This window comes from Amblyomma americanum, chromosome 1, assembly GCF_052857255.1.
Source record: "Amblyomma americanum isolate KBUSLIRL-KWMA chromosome 1, ASM5285725v1, whole genome shotgun sequence".
Taxonomy (NCBI): Eukaryota; Metazoa; Arthropoda; class Arachnida; order Ixodida; family Ixodidae; genus Amblyomma; species Amblyomma americanum.
Window position 1 is genome coordinate 559922519 of NC_135497.1, and position 20636 is coordinate 559943154.

Here is a 20636-nt window from a genome sequence, read left to right on the forward strand (position 1 = left end):
AATCCACAATTGTTCATTCATCCACGTTTGAGTTGTCAAACTCGGCACTCCCACCACCACAACCTGGCACCAATCTTTAACATATTTAAGAGTTCTTTTTTTTCATGCACTGTCACCCAGTGGAATGCACTTCCAAGGGATGTTTTTTCCGCTGATGATGTAACAGGTTTTGAAGCAAGTGTAGAAAAAACCCTGGGTTGATGTTTTGCCTATCTGATTGCTGACTCATTTTTTCAGCTTTATACTGTATATCACGTGTTTGCACTGCACCCTGTTCGTTTTGTGTGTTATGATTGCTTGCCAATAGTGGCGCTGAAATGCATTTTTCTTGTGACCTGTGTTGCCCTTCCTGCTTGGTCTTTAATGACTGCAATATATTTTAAATGAATAAAATAAAAAATAAAAATATACACAGGAACAAGCTCTTCTGTCTTCATGTCATCATGTCTGGTGCCTGTGGAGAGCGACTGAACAAACATTAACGACAAATATTCGGCAGAAAAACGTACTGTTTGTTTTTAAAAGTTTAGGATTTGTTTCATCAGTCCTTGCTGAATAAAGTTTAATTTTATTTATTAGAGTCAGTATTTATTTGGCACAAACATTGGCTACAGACATGGTGTGCGGAATGGTAGTAGGCATGGTAGGTAAGGGCGTATCAGGCTCTCTGGGGAGGACAAAGCAATTGAAAAGATGTTAGCACATTCAGTATCCCTGAATGGCTCTCCTGAATGTTTACTGAGGGTAACTGAACGCGCATTATCACGGTTTATAATTTGGCAGAAGTTTTTTGTGCTACTTTGTAGGACTCTTGAGAAGTTTTAGAGAAAAAAAGCGTGATAAAAGCGTCGTGATAAATTAGTCCTCGTCTTGTAGCGCCGGGTCAACATTTTGAATCGTAATAAAATTGATCGCTGATAAATATAAGTTCTCAGCGGCGTAGTATTTTCCCCATGCGCAGGTACTATAATTGGTTTTAGCTGGGCGGAATAGGCGTTTCTTCTTATTTTCGAGTTTTTTCAATGACTTTGTGAATCACGGCTAGATTTGACTGTAATGGAAAGTAGTCTTCGGGACGAATTTACCTGCCAGGGCGTTAAGCTTTTGTTTAAATACCAACCAGCTTTCCTGGATAGGTCGGCTTTGAAAAGTTGCTTTAAAGGATGGAAAGGAGGCGTGGAGCTCGCTATTCATTGCTTCATAGTTGCCTTTATCATGCAGCTTGACTGTCTTTCCCGGATTGTGGCGCGGAATGGGATTGAAATTGAAGACTGTGTGAATGACTAAATGGTCACTAATTCCACACAAGTAAGTAGTGGAGGAAAAACTTTCAGGATGGCTCGTTATTACAAAATCTAAGAATACTTGCAGTCTCTTTCGCTACACGCGTAGGTTCTAGTACAAGTTGGGTAAGATTAAAATTTCAAGTTTCTTATGTCAGCTCACTTACCTATCGAGTGCACCAGGTTATGCCAGTTAATAGTTGGGTAATTAAAATTCCCAAAAAGGCGAATGTGAGCGTTGGAATGGCGTGTAGCTGGCACCCAGCAGCACTGAATGTGGGGCGGCTAGGCAGATGAGCCAAATTAATTCAAGGTCGGATGAAATGTTCAGAGCAGTGCATGGCAAGTGGTTTCTTGCCGCAGTCAGAACACCTCCACCATGTGCGTTTTTACGATTTGAACGAAAGAAAGAAAATCTGGTAGATCAGCAAGCACCTCGCCATCACTAATGTCATTTGTTAGCCACGTTTCTGTTAATATCAGCAAGTTGCAATCAGCTGAAGCACCATGTTAGTCAGGCTGTCTGTTTGATTGTTTTCTACTACTGTAGTGACATTCCTGATTTGCTTTTTGTGTCACAGAATCTATGGTTGCGTTATTCGCCGTGTGGTTGGGCATGCGCTTTGCTGTTTGTTTCCAGTGGTTTCTTTTGATTTGATTTAATTTATTTGTTTCCTTTCTGATGCAGAAATAGGAGCAAGAGCAAAAGGCGAAACGCCTGACGATGGCTCTTGCCCCGCATACAGTTTGGCACGAACGGAATTTTAACATAGCTTTAGTGAAAAGTTTCACACCAAAATCTTCGGGGGGAAATAAGAAAATGTCACGCAGAACTGAGGGAAGAAAAGGTAAATATATCATGTAACGAAAAAATAAGCGTATGCAGCAAACAATAACCCGTACATGCCAACACAAAATACTTACTACAAATATGCAAATATAACAAAATTCTGAACATTTTTGTTGCAAGCTTAGCAACAACATAATAGCAACATCTTAATAGCAACACACAACAGCAAGATTCAAAACAATAATGCACTCCGAAAAACTACAATTTAGTAACAGAAACATGGCAGATTATGTGAGTTCTAAGTTCTTTTCCAGCAGAAGAGCTCTAAGCGTGTTCTTGGAGGCATTAGCACTCAGATCTGTTAATTCTTGTATTTTATTTAGAAGGCTAGATTTTTGATATTCAATATGTTGTCGTCCTTATTTTGGGTGGCCGTAAAGTTTTTTTACGGAGGGTGTTTGCTGGGGCTGCATTGGATTTTTGTACACTGTAAAGCTTCGCTTTTTTATGTACTGAAGCAATTTGAAATAATAAATTTTATTGGCCTTTAACATTTTATATTTCAGGAAAAGCTGACTTGTCTGCAGTAATTCCGGTGGGCTGTGATATTGCTCAAAAATTCTGAACACTTTTTTTGCAGGCTAATTAATCTTTTGTAATTGTGACTTGTAGTGGTACCCCAGACTAAAGCACAGTATGAAAGCTTGGAATAAAAGAGTGAATAAGAAAGAACACTTCGTAACCGTTGAGGAATGAGTGGACAAATCTTAAAGAGGCAGCCAGTTGTTTTACTAAGGTTAGCTATGAGGCTGTTTACATGAGCATTCAATGATAAGCTTTCTTCAAAAAACACGCCTAAAGTATTTTGGCCTTGACTTGAGCTTTTTTGTCTTTGCCATAAATCAAAATTTCTATGGCAGGTTTCCTTGGCTTGTTTAGCGGCGCAAACAATATGTATTTCGTTTCTCAATGTTCAACCATAATTTATTTGTACTTAACCAAGTAGACAGGTGGAGCAAATAGTTATTGACAGCATGTTCAATATCCTGGAGTGAATGGCGAGAGAAAAAGACGTTTGTATCATCTGCATACGTGATTTGTTTGGGGGTATTTGGAGTAGAGCATAAATCATTTATGTATGGCATTAACAGCAAAAGCCCGACGATAGATCCATGTGGAACGTCTTTTTTTAACGGGAAGAACTAGAGATGTATATTTATTAAGATTGACATATTGATAGCGGTTTTACAGATATCTTTTTATTAATCCCATTGTTACTCCGTGGATGCCATACCTATTCAGTTTAAATAGTAGGACATCGTGACACACAGAATCAAATGCTTTGCGCAGATCTAGAAATTGTCCAAGCCTATATTGTCTGTGTTCAAAATTTGCTATCTAATTCTTTATGTTAAGCAGGACTGAATCTGTGGATTTGCTTTTTTGAAATCCGTGCTGCTTGTTATTGATTACATGATATTTATCGAAAACGTTTTGTATCCTGACGTTGATGGCATTTTTAAGAACTTGAACAGCACCGGCAGGACTGAAATTGGTTGGTGGTTAGTCAAAGAATTAGGCGTGAGGCATTCAACATCATTTGTGACCATTGTCAACTGTGATATGACCTCATGTTTTTGTGACTGCAGCATGTACATGGCCACACCACCTTTCTTATTTTTAACGAACTAAGCCAAGATACCTTTATTGTTCAAATTGTCGGTGGAGACTCGCCCAATGAATTCAGGTTTCAGAGAAAAGTAGCCCATCAACTGAAAATGAGCAGGATGACAGATCATGCAGTTTATTTTGCTTATTGCGAATACAGCGAGCATTTATATGCAATACTGTCAGGCGATTTTTCCGGCTGCCTAGGAATGAATTAAAAGAGTCAAGATTGTGGTATTCGCAATTTATATCTCTGTCCATCTTGGATGCGTGCCATGTCTACTATTCGTCGTCTGTCATCTTCTCGAGATCATCCATGCAAGTGATCCTAACTACAGAAGAGCCCTCGTCTTTTCGCGCGAAAGCCTTGCATCCAGCGGTCCAGACAAACCTCCATCGCACCTCCTTCTTCCCCTTGATCGCCGCACCATGCAACTGTTTACCAAGTCTTGTCAGATGCTGGTTTACGTAGAAAGGAGACGAGGTTTCAAAACCAAGTTTTTTTTGCATTCATCCTGACTTTCTTGGCTTTGTTAAGTATTGCGTTTCTCTTAGTTCTGCGGACAAGCCGAGCAACAATGTTTGATTCATCATGGCGTGCATCAATGAACTTTCTGTTGCCAGTTAGCGGTCGTCCAGTGTGCTCCTTTTTCTGTCCCATTGTGCTGCGCTGTGCCTTCTTTCAATGATTAAGTACAACCACGCGACAAAAGAAGGCCAATGCATTTCATCAGCTCAGCATCAACCAGCGCAAGCCAAAGACTTGGTGAAACACGCACAGGTGTGTAACACGCGGAAATTGATTGAATACATGCCCTGATTAGCGTGTAAGCCACGGCGCACGCTTCACTTTGCACTCCAGTTATTCGCTGAGATAGATAGCCTGTGCCTGGAGCACAAAAGATCTCTTACGAGACACCTGTGGCAACAAAATCGATAGTGGAAATAATCTGGATTGAAAAGAGAAAGCATATTTTATCCCATGCCGTTTAGGCGCACTTTGCTCCAGTGTGGTCGTGTCACTGCACCTTGGCCTAGGCAGGTGCTCAGCGCCGGCTGCCGTCAGGCACATTGCTCTGGCTTTCCAAAATGAAGCCAAGAGAAGAGGGACGAGCGTGTCGCCATAAGTGGCCGGCCGAACCGCAATGGGCACTTCTGTGTACGTTGCTCCCAACACACCCAGATAAGCTTTGGCGGAACCAGGAAAGCGCATTCTTTCATCGGGGTCATTTGGGGAAAAGTAGTGTGTTGCAATGCGGGGGACCTGTCACTCGGTTGCTCGGGGAAACGGGGCGCGCGTGCGAGGATGAACGCCATGATGAGCTTGAAAGGATAAAAAATTACGCGTCTGTTCCCCCTTTCTTTTCCATGTACCGTAGGCTTTCTCGAAAATAGTTCGTGGCTTGTGGTAGCAAACATTGGGGATTGGGGAACATTAGTTGGCGTTAGCTCCCTCTCTACTAATTAACTGATGTATCCCTTGCGTGTGCATTCGTTTTTTCAATAAACGAAGAACGCCACCCCGAATGGCCAAAAGCGGACCGAATTCATCGCGCTTGACATATACGCCGCCACGTGGCAGTTGTGGCCAAGGCGTGCCGCTGTTGACGTGACTGCCTGCCTGACGCAGGGGACCACCGAGCGCTGTTCAAGCAGGCGATGCGCCACTGGGAGAACTACACGTGCATCAAGTTCGTGGAGCGCGCGCCCGAGCACCAGCACTACATTGTCTTCACCGAAAGACCCTGCGGGTGAGTACGCCATGTTGCGCAATGCAGTAGTTGGGAAATGTATATTCACTCCGCTCGGAGTTGAAAGGCAGCGCAGGGGTTATTGTGTAACACCCTGCCGGTCACTGGGAGGTTCCACGATGAGGCGTAACCTCATTAGTTCACATGGGTGCTCTAACTGCAACAAGAAGAAAAAAAAAGGCACAGGCAATGCGGCGGGATGCGGGCCGCTTGCTTTTGTATCGGTGGAGCGCTCGTACTCTGAACTCAAACATAGCCATCTTTGCCTCTGCTACAACTCTCGAAGCAATGCGGTGCGTCTGGTCCTCTTTTGAGGGGCTGGCTTTGTGAAGCCCTTCTTTCTGTCCTTCGTTTCGTTTCTGCCGCACTCAAACATATTTTTTTCTTCGTTTCACTTCGCCCTCTTCTTTGTTCGCCCTGCGCTTGTGGCGCTGGCCTCCGGCGCCCAGATAAGGTTTTCGCTTCTTGTCCTTCATTAGCAGAGGCTAATTTTCGCTGAAAGGAATCGGAACATAATGAGAGGTCTAAGTACGCCGACAATGGTGCGGATACTCTCTTTCCTCACATTCTTCCGACAGAGGCCCCGAAATAGCGCAAAACTGTCCGGCGATAGGCAGCGAGCTGTATCCCTCGTCTGTCTCTTTTCCCGCCTCCGGCTTAGAGCGGTGCAGTCTCTCTTCAAGCTCCACAAATTACATTCGTCTGCCTTTCTTCCCCTCTGAAAACAACGGAAGGGGGCCTCTGGTGTTCTCCTGCGATCCAGCTCCGACAATTCCGACCTCTCGTTGCTGCCGGCCTTCAAATGATGAGCTGAGATGTGTCTGCATCCGCATGTTTAATCATGAGCAGTAGCGTGTCTCTTGCTCCTCGCATCAGTGCAGAGGACACTGACGTCTCCGCATCAGATTACTCGCAACTTTATTTTATTCTAAACTAACTATGACATACTGGTAAGGTACCTGAGTTTGTACTGTGTGCAACACGAATTTCGCGAACGCAGTTTTCTTATCTCTAATCCAAGCGGACAACACACATCAGTACGACTATGTCCGCTTGGAATCTTTTCTCTCACTTTGAACTGACACTCGCCTCGTCAAGTTAATGTGGCAGTGATTATGAACCGCACCTACTGAGCCTCTTAATGTATGTAACCCGTAAACGTATAAATGGCGATATTTTAAGTCAATACCCTGGGATATGTCTCAATGTTTTAAGCATCTCGTCTCAGTTGATATGCTATTCATCAAACAGCAGAAATTTAGGGAACATCAGAGAGAAAATTGGGCATCTTTATCCTCTGCAAAGATTCTTCCCCTCTTGTACACGTTGTTGGTAGTCTAATCTATAGTCTGGAAAATGCATCGGTAAGTAGCAGACACGCAAAGACGCATGAGCAGACCTCAAAGTATTTAACTTTTTCCTTCCTGTAAGCATCACCATGATTATTCGCTTTTCTTCGCACGTGTTAAAAAAAGGTTGGTAAGAGCACCTCCGCAAATACAGTATCCCACAGACTTGTGTCAAATTATGTCGGTCGTGTTTCAGTTTCTTTTTTAAATTTTCAATGACATAAAAAGTTTGCGGGAATAAGGTGGCCGCAACTGGCTCAGGATTGCTTTAATTGTAGAGATAAGGAATAGGCCTTTGACCTGCAGTGGACGTAATCAAGCTGATGATGATGAATAAGAATAAAAGCTTCTAAAATTGCCCCGCTAATTACAATGCTTGCAGTTTTTTGCATCAACGACGTTCTCTTAATTGAAAAAAGGGAGAGTGTCGCACGCATGGAGTAGGCTTCAAGTATCAGGTTCCTCTTCACTGACGCACTCTGAGGAAAGAATGCGCGCTTAGTATAAACTCTAAGGTTGCACTTCAGCCCGAAAATCATACCTCCGTTCGTGCCCACCAGATGAACCCAATCAGCAAAGATTAGATGGCAGAAGAAATTCATGTGCCCGATGGCACTAATTTTGAGCACGGATCACTTGAACGCAGCTTCCTCTCTCTCTCTTTTCTTAATCACTTGGCGTCTCAACAAAGTGCGAATGGCTATATTCTAGGGAAGAACGACAAACAACAGAAACAATGGGGAACGGTGGGGGGACAGTAAAGCCCCTTGCGGATTTTTGCGAGGCTCCATGTAAACAGCGGGTGCTTTTAGCAAATGCACATGCAAATCAGTGTGCCTGCCAATACCTTCCACCGATGTAAAATTGCAAAACGGCTGCTCGTCACTTTCGCCCACACATGGCCGCCCAGTGGGCTGTGCTCAGTCTCTTCCTTTCTCTCCCCTCGACTCAAAGCAGACGCCCGCCGCCGGGCATATGCTTTTATCGCTGCTGCACTTGGGCTGCGAATCAGGCTACTAATTGGCTGCCGTGCGGCGAAACAGGTCGAACACGAATCCACAACCCGCGTCTTCGTTGTCGCCGCGCGGCTGGGGTAATGATGAGAGAGCGTACTTAAGCGCTCAGCAGTCAGCGGAAATAAAGAAGAAAATAGTTGGAAGGCCAGGAGGGGGAGGCACAAAGGCGCACAATGTTCTGTCAAAGACATCATCCTCGCTGAGCTGAACCAATAATGAGGTCCCCTTTTTGAATACCCACCTCATCATCAATGCGTGGGAGACTTTTTATTCGTGCCAGCGCTAAGGGGAACGGGCGGGACAGATAGAGAACAAGGAAAGGAAAGTTCATACTCGCTTGCCTTTGGCTGTTCTTTGACCTTCAAGAGGGGGCGCAAATGAGTCCCGAAATTAAAATTTAACCCTGCCCGTTTTCCGAGTTCACTTGGAGGGAAGAACGCTGTTTGCCGGCCGTCACATGTGCACGTGTTTCGTGCCTCATTCCATACGTTCCCCGGAAAGAGTTGTTATCCATGCGCGTCATTTCCTACGTGCAAGGCGCAGAAAAGTAGGCTCAATGTTATATGCTTTTGAAATTACTTCAGGAAAGTCTGCGAACTCCTGAATGCAGTGGAGTTTGATACTCCTCACTATTACTTCTGAACTGTTCGAATGTATATAAAAAATAGTTTTTGTCGGACAGAGCATTGCTGTGCGTAGCTGTGCGCGCACCTGAGCGATTTTAATCGCGCAATCATTATAGTGTTTGTTTCCATCAAAACTTGGGCTTCGGCTCTCCCTCTTTCTCTCTGAGGCCTGGCACAAAACGTGAACCGGCACGCAGACGGGAGGAACGAAACAAAGTGTTATACACAGAGGGGAGGACTATCAACCATCTTCATTAAACTTCGATGGAGAAATTCTCGTTGAAAAAAGACATAGCATTTAATATGCGTGCTCGCACCATGTCCAGCATCCGTGGACAAAAATTTGGAATATTGGAAAGTTATAAGGTGTTGTCATGGAAATATTGAAGGTAATGGTCGATTCTTCCGATGTGTCGCAAAATCTTTCTTTTAAAGTTTTTCCATCGCTCGTATCGAGCACTTAAGAGCGCCAAAGAAAACCAATGGGGAATGCTTTTGACGAAGAACGCAGGTAGGACAAAAAAATGCAAGCCTGTCGCCGGGAGATCTGTGGATATATTGATCTTTATAGTGAAATCTAACAGTATATGAAAAAAATTGCGTTAATAAATTCTCTCTTGGGGAAAATGATTTTGTCCGGAATCGTTGGGTATGTGACAGCAGCGAATCTTGTGCGCATAATGTGGACTATATTGAAAAAAAATATGCACTGTCATTCTGCCATGAAAGCAGTGGCTTTTAAAAACAGACTGCTATACAAATGATGTGAAGCACGGAAAGCTTGCATGTCCAAAAGGGACCAGCATGTGTTACCTTCCTTGCCAGTTGCCTTCCTTGCTTAATATGCAGTGGCTGGCTTGTTGCTTCATCATTTTCTTCCCTTGTGTTGTCATACAACTGCTGTCTATATAAGACAATAAACGATGTAGTTAGCCAGCGCCTGTCTTTGCTACTGCACTACAGTGCTCAGTTGCCTTCCTTCCCATGGACATTACCGTAACAGGTCTGCGCGTGTTGGGAACGGAACGCGGTTCCTAAGGCTACAAAGGTCGCGTTGTGGTAGCAGGCATTTTGACAACATTCTTTGGAATGTATCTTTCGACTCCTTACACGACAGCTCCTGGTCATAATAGTTTTCCCACTGTGCATTTCATGTGAGGTGAAATCTCCAGTTGAGTTTCCCCTTCCGGTGGCGATGAGAGGAAACTACTTGATGATGAAATCGGGGTTTCTTGATGACCCGGTGGTTCTACTCGCAAACATTCACATTACTCAAGGAAAGGAGAAGGTTAACTATTTATTTACAACATAGGTAAAAAACGAGAAGAAACAAAGCAAGGAGAAAACTATTTACATGACTAAATCGTGGATCAGACGAATTCAGCCCCCGCTCAACCCAGAGCGCTTGGTTTTAAACCCTCTGTCTCCGCCCTTAGCGGGGACAGCAACCAATAAGATAACCAACGACCCATCTCGCCAATCAGTGGTTAGGGAAAGGAAAATAAGGTCCGCCCACTGATCAGAGATTGGGGAAAAAGGTCTGATTAAAACATTTGGGAAGGAGGTTTCAAATAACTACACAAACAACACAAATGCGACTTCCGTTCCCACGCCACCCACGGCACCACAGACGCTAGAAACATGTGCCGACGAGGCGATGACTCAGGTTGTTGACAGCAACAAAGAGAACACAGTCGTTAAGGGAAGTAGACAGTCGTTACAGGAATAGTGGGCTTCCGGTCACTCGGCTAATATCTCGTGCGCCCCCGAAACCTCGTCAACCCCTTAACAACCACATGTCGTTAGCTGTACTTGGTTCGCGTTTTTCCCGGCGGGTCATCCCCGTGACGGCGCGGCGTAAACGAGGACGTCCGCTGCACAAAGGGGCGGCAGGGATGGGACGGGCCCCTTTGTTGGGGACTTCCGACCCCGCTGGAGCAGCTTTCCTTGCGAACACAAGATCAACGAGTTCGCGGAATGGTCAGCGAACTCCACATCTCCTGTCTGGCTCTTGAGCTGTGTTCTTCGGATAGATTTTAATCTCGAAAAGCATTGAGCGCGCTGTGGCCGTCTGGTCTGATTTTGCTTGCTATGACAGCAAGCATACTTACGCTTCCTGCCATCTCAAGCGAAATAGCTTTGTTTCACTCGCCTCAAGCAGCTGACCTAGGAACTGAAAAGACTGATTACACGCTACAGGGACAGTGCTTTATTGTTCAAGCTATACGTCTTTGGTCCGCCCTATTAAGCTGTTGCAATCGTTAAACAAGGGGCGTTTGTAACCGTTGTGTACAGGAAATTTTCCTCCACACATCAGCCCCTTCCCTTAACCCTACAGCTAAACAGGTCTAAAGTGCGCACCATATATTTGTGCTTACAGTGGGCCCAATATTCAAGTTCACTGCATTCTGGAAAGGCCGTTGAGCAGACAAGGATAGAGGTGTGAGGAGCTCGTTATGACTTGCATACTAAGGAAGCGAGCAGGCTCCGATACTCAGGAGCACAAGGGAATGTTTATATCTTTTAATTTGTGGCGTTGGTCAATGTTAAATTAGCAGCCTATTATTTTATCGCTTAAAGATAATTTATATCAAAGCAGAAGAAAAACAACTGCACGCTACAGGTGGGATTCCAACCCCCGACCTCCAAATTTCGTCCGCTGCTCTGCTTGCTGTTCCTCCATGTTTGCTTAAAATACATCATGCTGTCAGGGGCATAAATAAAACATGCCGTAATTATCCAGAGTGGTTTTGGCGGAGGAAGCCATGAAATCCACGTAGAGGCGTTCCATACTACTAATCACCATGTAGACTGTTAATCCTATTCAAAGTATTTTAAAAGCTTCACTCGCAGCAGCCTGCCATACCCTTGGCTTTTGCCGGCTTCAAAAGCGAATATCCTGCAACTCTAGCAACTGGGCAGCTTCATGCAAGTAAGTGGCGTCACGGATATTAGCATTACCAAAGGCTCGGCATAAAGCAGGGCCAAGACAGGTCATGGACCAAGCGCGGACCTGCAACGGACTTATGAACATTCGAACTCTTCCAGCAACATGTTGTCGTGAAATCTGCAACTTTGGGCGTGTTTGTGCCATGGCCTTTACGTCACGGGGAGCAGCGACTGACGCCAGGTGTCCAAATGGAATGAAATTAAAGAAACATTAACATTAGCAAATAATATACTTGGTAGGCAATTCCTACGTGCTATCGGGGCCAGTAGTCTCCAGGACACGTGAGCAGCAACCTTAGTTGATAACTGTGTTAATGTCCGGTGGCTCGAGCAAGACTACACTTGTGAAACTAAATGTCGTGACAGTGAAACGACGTGATCGTAGGAAAATATACATGTGCGCTTGTAGGCCCCCTTTATTCCTTGTTTTTCACTTTTTTTCTGTATCTGTTTCTCAGATAATCTCTAAGAGGAGGACAAGGCTAAATATTTGATGAGGATTTCTCCCCTTGTACAAGTTTTACATCAATTTTTAAGAGAGTTAGCTCTTACCCATCACGTTTCGAGATTTCGTGGGGTCTGCTACCGCCCTGATCTCACAGCGCCATTTGTGGCAGCAATTACTCATCACGTTTCGAGATTTCGTGGGGTCTGCTGCCGCCCTGAGATCACAGCGCCATCTGTGGCAGCAACTAGAAAACAACACATCTCGCATTGAGACTTTTAGCGCCAATGTATGCATTCGTTTCGCTATATATACTCCGACAACAAGGGGCATCAATCCTGTGGCAGATGTGTACCGAATTTTCTGGGCAAATAAAACCCTGTGGGTTGTGGTATAAAAATAAAACCATAATTAAAGAATGGGTAAACATTGTATACGTGGAATTACTAATTGAACCGTTACCATATCGCACCGCAAGCCGAATTCTAGGCCCACCCTGACCCCCCAAAACGAAGTAAATTCCTTTTGGCACGTATATCGAGGGGGCGTAACTCGACAATGGGTAGACGTGCATCGTAATTTCTCTGATAGATGGCGCCAGGCGTCGATCGCTCTGCTATGTGGAAAAATTATGTTACTTTTCCTAACAGCTCAGGGTTTTCTTCACTTGCCCCGCTGAGTGCGAAAAGACTTTCGTTTACGCATGGCCAATAAAGCTAACGTTCGTTACTTCAACATCTTCCGGACGGTGGCGGCCTTTTTTTTACGTCCTTCTTCTCGACCACCTCGGTAGCCCCGTGCTTCCGCTGTAACCAGTACAGCTTTTTTACGGGTCGCACCCACACATGAATATGCGTGGTCTGCAGGTACAAGGAATCGCCCCCTTTGTTATCATTGAACCCCGCATTTGTTGCGTCGCGTCGCATTGCTGCTTCACATATTGCAGCAATTTAAGAGAGGTGAAATTGCGTCTAGCTGACCATTTTGTACGTGTTCAGCAATGGGAAGTAGCTTTTTGCTAGCTTTATAATCTGATTTTAGCAGATTTTAAAATACAAACAAGCGAATTTATAAGCTCTACCTCACCTTTCTTTATAATTCAGTTCGGTGCTGGTTAAGAAAGCTTTATATTTTGCAATTTACTTGGCTAAGTTCAGTGTTCACTGACTCTTCATATTTCATTGACGCGCGCTAATTTTGCACGGTCCAAATTGCAACGAGGAAACTAAAACGCAGCACCAATTTGCTGTGGTGACATACGGGGCAGAACACGTGCTTGCTCTCATATCCAGCATTTGCAGCCGCACAATGCATAAAGCTCTTCCTTACGCTTCGCTGTTTCTCGCTAGAAACTAAATTCTGCACTTTATACAGTTCGTGCAAACATCGAAAAAAAAACAATTTGCCTGCTTTTCAATAGAAAACACGAACGGCAATTCTTTCACGGGTATGTATAAACTTTTATGCAGTGTGTCACAAAGGTTGGAAGCAGTAGCATCCGACCACCAGTTTTTTCCTGGTAAGTATGCGAGGGATTATGTATCTATAGCACTTCGAAGATGCACAAAATGCTCTAAACGGAGGAAAAAATTATATTGCTGCTGGCGACAAAAGTTTTCTGGATGAAAATAGCGGAGGGCGTTCTACCAGGTTCATCCTTTATAGTGCTATTATTTACAGTGTTACATTACAAACCATCACAAAGAGTGCAACACTTTTCTCAAAGAAATCACTGCAGGCTGTTGCAGGCGAGAAAAAGCCCTGAATTCCTAAATTATACAGTTGAGCACAAAGCGCTTGAAAGGTTAAAACATGAAAGGGGCTAGCTTGAGCATGCATGTTGGTTTGTCATTATCGCTAAAGCGCAAAAGACGAGGACGCGATGAGTACACTGACAAAGCGCTGAATATTGAAGCCTACGAATAGTGCCGCTGATTTTTATTGAGGGTTTGGCACTACTTAAGCGCTGTGGCGAAAATACAAAAAAATAATAACAAGAATGACACTGCAAGAGCCCTACACCTGGCAACAATGATACATAATCAGCTGAGCTCATTTCCCTATCAGTCTTTAAGATAGCGTACTTTTTTTTCTGTCGGCATCATTGTTGCCTGATACGGTGTTTGCGCATTGGTCTTGGCGTCAATGAATTTCGTAGGCTTCAAATTTCTCTTGTGATTTTGATGCGGCTATCGGTAAAAACTTCGCACTGGCTGAAAATAGGGTAACATGGTTTTTTTTTCTTTTCTTCCTTTATTTTTTTCGTGCAGTCTCTGCAATGAATGCCCAGATGACCGGCCACGGTGTGGCTCACGTTGTTATTGGGTTCCCGTAGCCGGTCTCTGAGGCATCCGCCCGTCTGTCCCGTGTAGTGCTTGCCACATGATAGCGGAATCCTGTACACATCACCGCTAGTGCACTGTGCAAATCTTTTTTTTTTTGGTGCTTCTTGGCGCAGCCCACCTTCCTTGTGTTGCACGAGTTTTCCAAGTGACAAAGCTTTGAGATATTATCGGGTGCAGAAAAAAAAGGCCGCCACCATCTGGAAGACGTTGAAGTAAAGAGCGTTAGCTTTATTGGCCATGCTAAAACGAAACTATTTCCGCATTCAGCGAGGCCAGTGAAGAAAACCCTTAGATGTTCGGAAGTAACAGAACTCTTCCGCACAGCAGAGCGATCGACGCCTAGCGCCACCTATCAGAGAAATTATAATGCATGTCTACCCGTTGTCGAGTTACATCACTTCAAAATACGTCCCAAACAGAATTTGCTCTGTTTGTGGGGTCAGGGTGGGCCTAGAATTCGGCTTGCGGTGCCATATGGTAACGCTTTAATCAGTAATTGCACGTATACAATGTTTACCGATTTTTTAATTGTGGTTGTATTTCTATACCACAACCCACAGGGTTTTATTTCCCTACCAAATTCGGTACACAACTGTCCCCGCATGGGTGCCCCTTGTTGTCGGAGTTTCCGCTACAGACTGTGAGCAAATCAGCTATATAGCAAACTCCGCCCTTGTAAAACTTCTGGAATGGTCTGTAGCAAATCAGTTAGAAGTTAACACCAACAAAACTAAGGCTGTGCTATTTAGACCGAAATCAAAGCAGGTAAATATGAACGTAGATCTTATCTATGGCACCAGAAAAATAGAAATAGTAAGTAGTATTAAAATTCTTGGGGTCACGTTTTCGCAAAATATGCTGTGGGATATTCATGTAGATTCTGTTTGCACTAAATTGTCAAGTGTCGTTGGTATTTTATCCAGATGTAGGTCTATATTACCTTTCAGCGTAAAAAAGCTGATATATAATTCTCTTTTTTACTCTCACCTCTCTTACTGCTTTTTGGTAGAGGGATCTACCATAGTAACAAACTTAACAAAGGTGTACGTCCTACAAAAAAAGATAATTAGGCTTATTTTTGATGTCCCCTACAATTCTCATACGCATGCTCTGTTCATTAAAGCAGATATAATGCCTGTCTGGAAATTGTTTAGCTATAGACTAATTGTTGCCTTTAAGCACGAATTAAAAGAAAATCGAAATTTCTTTCGCAACCTAGCCAAGCTAGAAATAAAGCCTACATCCTACACTATACGTCAGTCTGAATACTGGAAGGTGGTCACTCCCCGTGCTAACTATTCTATGGGTACACTATCGTACATTTTGCCTAAACTTCTTAAGGATCTGAATAAATGTGGAATTGATTTAGGTCGCACTACAGTTCGTGAACTGCGCCACGTGATATGTCATGTTTTTGAACAATTCTAATATTGATTTCCTTGTGATACATTAAATCGAATCAATTTTGCGTTTCTGTATGTTTGTATTCCTGTATGTTTCATGTATGCTCCTGTACTGCCTTGTAGAGGGGACCGTGGGCTCTAGTCAAGCTGTTCAGCAGCTTTTACCCACGGCCCCTCCATCGTTTTGATGGAAATAAAGCTATTAATATTATTATTATTATTATTATTATTATTATTATTATTATTATTATTATTATTATTGTTATTATTATTATTATTATTATTATTATTATTATTATTATTATATAGCGGAACGAATGCATACATTCCAGATAGCGCTACAAGTCTCAATGCGAGATGTGCTGTTTTCTAGTTGCTGTCACAGATGGCGCTGTGATCTCAGGGTGGTAGAGAGATACAGAGGGAGATAGATTAGGTTTCAAGTTTAGTAAGGAAAAATCTGCAGTCATAATATTTAATGATGAGGGTGTCGAGCATAGCATACAGGAGTTCACGCTAGAAGTAGTGGTTCAGTACTAGTATCTTGGGGTGTGGATAAATAACGGTGCTGAGTATCTGACAGAGCATAAAAATATGTAATGAATAAAGCTAGTAGGAATGCAGCAGTCATGAAAAATAGGGCACTGTTGAATTACAATAGGTATGAAGTGGTAAGAGGGATCTGGAAAGGGGTGGTTGTTCCTAGCCTGCGGTCCTGTGCATGAGACCAGATGTTCAAGCAAGGTTAACAGTCAAACAACGCTGCGTAGGGAGGCTAGCTTTGGAAGCACGCGGCAATCAGGGGATACAGGGTGATATGGGATGGCCGTCGTTCGAGAGCAGAGAAGCTAGCAGGAAGATAGAATTTGAGGAGGGATTGAGAAAAATGGGGGAAAGGCATTGGGCTAGGAAAGTTTTCAGATACCTGTACATAAGGAAAGTTGACACGAAATCGAGAAAGTGAACTAGAAAATTCACAAGCAAATATCTGGACAGCAGTAGGCGGGCAAATCAGCAATTATCGGTTAAGAAAAAAGTTAAAGGAACAGAGAGATCTATGTGGAAAACAGGGATGCTGACGAAATCGACACTGGAACATACAGGATCTTTAGGCAGGTAATTGCCAAAGAAAATATCTATGATAATTGTAGGGGAAGCTCTTTGTTATTTGACGGCATGACGGGAATTTTGCGGACTAAGACATATATATAGTCAGGTACCAGGAGATAGACACGTTGTGCGTTAGTTGCGGAAAGGGGGAGGAAGCGGCTGAACAGCTGATACTTTTCTGTAAAGGGCTTCACCCTACAGTGGAAAGCAGCGGGGCTGATTTGTCCAAGGCATTGGGGTTTAAGGACAGTGAAGGAAAAGCAGATTTTAAGCGGGTAGAAGTAACCAAGCAAAGGTTATGTCTATTGGTGGCTAAAATCAAGACAAGAGTAAATTTTCACAAGTCATGGCTAGGTGGCTTGAATCACCGCCCGATTTAAAGGGTTCAGCCTTATCCGTCCATCCGTCTGTCCGTCCGTCAGGGGAAAAGCCGGCTGTCTGCGTTGCTGCGTCGCAACATTCAGCGAGTTTGAGCGTTGTCGTTGGAAAAGTGTGGTGGCTAGGTGGCTTGAGCCACCGCCCGATTTAAAAGGTTCAGCCTTATCCATCCATCTATTCATCCATCCATCGGTAGCAGACCCCACGAATCTTGAAACGTGATGAGTAGTTGATGCCACAGATAGCGCTGTGATCTCAAGGTGGTAGCAGATCCCACGAAATCTTGAAACGTGATGGGTAAGAGCTAACGCTCTTAAAAAAAAACAATCACATTGGTCCGTGCACCTACCATCATGAAGTTGTGTGAAATCCTATGTAAGTACGGGACAACAGCCAACTTTCTTTTTTCTTCTTTTTGCCTTTCGATGGCTCAACTGCGGCCTGAACTCAGGATATCTTTTAACATGTTCTCTGAGACAGAGATTAGAAGATAAGTTGGGTATCCTGCTGCCTCAAGGCTCTCTGCCTGATTTCGGAAGCTGTCTTGCAATGCATGCTTACACGATTTCTCCAAGGCGTGTCGGAAAAATAACTGGGCAATACCATGCTTGATAAGTTTGGAATGAGCAGAGGAGAATGGCATGGGAGGCTTCTGGCTGATTGGAGCAAGCATGGCAATCACAGAAGCGCATGGCAAGGCTTAAAAAGCTCAGAGTTCTTTCAGAAAGCAATTCATGGGTCAAGACAAGTGCGTTAAGGCATTTCGAAAAAAATCGATAAAATTTTCGGTACCGAGGCCTCTGCGTCAGTAATTATACAACTGATGAAAGCCTAGAAAACATCTACAAATCGGAAAACACGCACTGCATAAGTACCTCCTAGTTTGTCAAGAAGCCTGTCATGGTGCGCGAGATCTCCCAAGAGTGGAGCTATGCATGACCTAATGCAGGCGCCATTTGGTTGGAGGTCAACGGATTCTTTGTAGGTGGAATATGGCGACTTAAGATAACAAGCCAGGAGCTCAAGGAAATTGCAAACACTGGTGCCCGCAACATTCTGGATTGATACTGCGCAATAAGAGTCAGTGCATTTTTCTACACAAGACAATTCTTTTTTTTTTTGGGGGGGGGGGCGGGGGGGGGGGGGGGGGTGGAGGGAATGATACGGATCTTTTATGTCCATGTAGCAAGTTGATAAACCTTCCTGTATGAATTTTCGTGCAAGAACTTGATTAACTGCTTAGAAATTTTCACCTGACATGGGTCATCAATGGGTAAGAGTTTAAGCTTGTGCTGCAAGAATAATGCGACAAACTTTGCGAAGTGCCTTCCTGGGTGACAATTGCTCGAAGAGGACAATCCCGTTTATGGTTTTAGCTATGAAGAAGATTTTCACAGCTAAAAATGATAAAAATGTTTGGCTCGTTTCGTCAAAGCTGAGGATCGCACAAAACTTAGTCCCTTGTCCATTGCAAGTGAAAAAAAAAGTACTCGTCGAGAGACACGCCACTGAGATGAGAGACGTTTAGCTAAAATGTTCAAGCCAGTCTACTTGAGAGCCGAAGTAGGAAACAAAGTCGCTGTGTGGCCAGGATGTCTTAGCCGCCGCGGTTGCTCAGTGGTTATGGTGCTCGGCTGCTGATCCGAAAGACACGGGTTCGATCCCGGCCGTTGCTGTTGCATTTTGATGGAGGCGATATGCTAGAGGCCCGTGTACTGTGCGAAGTGATTGCAAACAACCTTAGGTGGTCGCAATTATCTTCAGCTGCCCCACTGCGGCGTCCCTCAAAGCCGCTTCGGGACGTTAAGCCCTATAAAACTAAACTATGGATTTCTTCCGCGACCTGTTCCGGCAGGTGTTCATCAAATTAAATTACAAAGGTTGTAGAACTTGGCTGCCCGCTGGAAATTATGTCTATCCCGAGTCTCTTGAAGTAACTAGAAAGTTTGCTTAAACTATTTCATAATCTTTTTACAATAGTGTTTGCGTTTCCGCAAGAAAAATACATTTTTCACCCACATCGATATCCCAGCTCGTTGATCATGACCATGATAATAATAATAATTGGTTTTTGGGAAAAAGGAAATGGAGCAGTATCTGTCTCATATATCGTTGGACACCTGAACCGCGCCGTAAGCGAAGGGGTAAGGAAGGGAGTGAAAGAAGAAAGGAAGAAGGAGGTGCCGTAGTGGAGGGCTCCGGAATAATTTCGACCACCTGGGGATCTTTAACGTGCACTGACATCGCACAGCACACGGGCGCCTTAGCGTTTTTCCTCCATAAAAACGCAGCCGCCGCGGTCGGGTTCGAACCCGGGAAATGACCATAAATTTCGGGAATTGAGCGCTAGAACTGAAATGCCCAAACCGCCAGTTCTTACAAGAGTCTGTTTTAGAACGGAATGCGCAGTCTTTATTTTGTGCAATGCAACTAACATCAAGGTGTTTACGTCCTCATTGTAAATTGATTTTATATCTTTATTGTGTTTTGTATAAGCGACCCCCCTCCCTCCCTGGAATTGCAGATATGACACCGTGAGCACACAAATAAGTCGGTCCCGCAGAAAAGTGACCGCGTATGCCGCCCACGTAGCCTTGTCCGCTTACTTGGAGGAAGCCTGAGTGGAGGTCACTCACAGTGAAGGAAGTGTGGAATGTGGTATCTCAGCCTGCGTAATCATTGTCATTTTTACCCTTTGCAGGTGTTGCTCGTTCGTTGGCAAGCGGGGCAACGGGGCGCAAGCCATCTCCATTGGCAAGAACTGCGACAAGTTCGGCATCGTGGTGCACGAGCTTGGCCACGTGGTCGGCTTTTGGCACGAGCACACGCGGCCTGACCGCGACGCGCACGTCGACATCGTTACCCCCAATATCATGACCGGGCAGGAGTACAACTTCAATAAGCTCACAGAGGAAGAGGTGGGCGTGCCATTCTCCTCTGTCGCAAACATCATTCGCTACAAGCGCTGCGCTAGAAGCGTGCCGAATGCGATATCAGTACAATGCACATGTCTGACACGGTTGACGCTGTTGGACTGACTCATAACCCTACCTGCCATGGAATCGCGTGTATCAGTGATCTTCCAGAGACGAAGTCGTGAGAAGAATGAATAGAGCGCGTTCTAATCGCCAGTCCCTTAAGATTTTGTGTAGCCGCGCAAAGGAGAAAGTGGAGAATAAAACGCTCCTACTCGGCGAAGTAACACCAGTAGAGTCTCCATTTGTCCAAAGGAGCGAACCTCGTGCAAGCAAATCTGCCATGAATCCGACAGAAGAAAGAACACCGCCTTCGTTCTTCATTCAGGCGACGCCGATATGGCGAGGCCGTAGCGCGCTATTTGTTATTTCTTTGAACGTCGAAGTGCCATCGGGTGATACTTTAAAATTATAGAGCCAAACCTGACTTTAAAAATTTGAAAAGTGTTGAGCGGGCGTTGGAACTGGATCGTTGTGTAGTTCCTCTGTTGGCTTCCGTGCGTAGAAATCTTGCTCACAAATATCACAGGCCATGTTTACAACCTACG

The 20636-nt window shown here is 44.3% G+C and overlaps 1 protein-coding gene and 1 long non-coding RNA gene across 9 annotated transcripts in view; one reads left to right on the forward strand and one right to left on the reverse strand.

The window, feature by feature from the left end:
* The window catches only part of LOC144116373 (protein tolkin-like), a 1150388-nt gene that overhangs the window by 680694 nt on the left and 449058 nt on the right, over nucleotides 1–20636 (forward strand). For all 3 annotated transcript variants that reach the window (XM_077651146.1, XM_077651147.1, XM_077651145.1), the window contains exons 5-6: nucleotides 5372–5492; nucleotides 19815–20031. In XM_077651146.1, coding sequence (XP_077507272.1) covers nucleotides 5372–5492; nucleotides 19815–20031 — 338 coding nt within the window. The remainder of the gene's footprint in view (nucleotides 1–5371; nucleotides 5493–19814; nucleotides 20032–20636) is intronic.
* LOC144116374 (uncharacterized) overlaps nucleotides 1–20636 on the reverse strand; it is a 158011-nt gene that overhangs the window by 41490 nt on the left and 95885 nt on the right. The gene's annotated exons all lie outside the window — the stretch shown is intronic.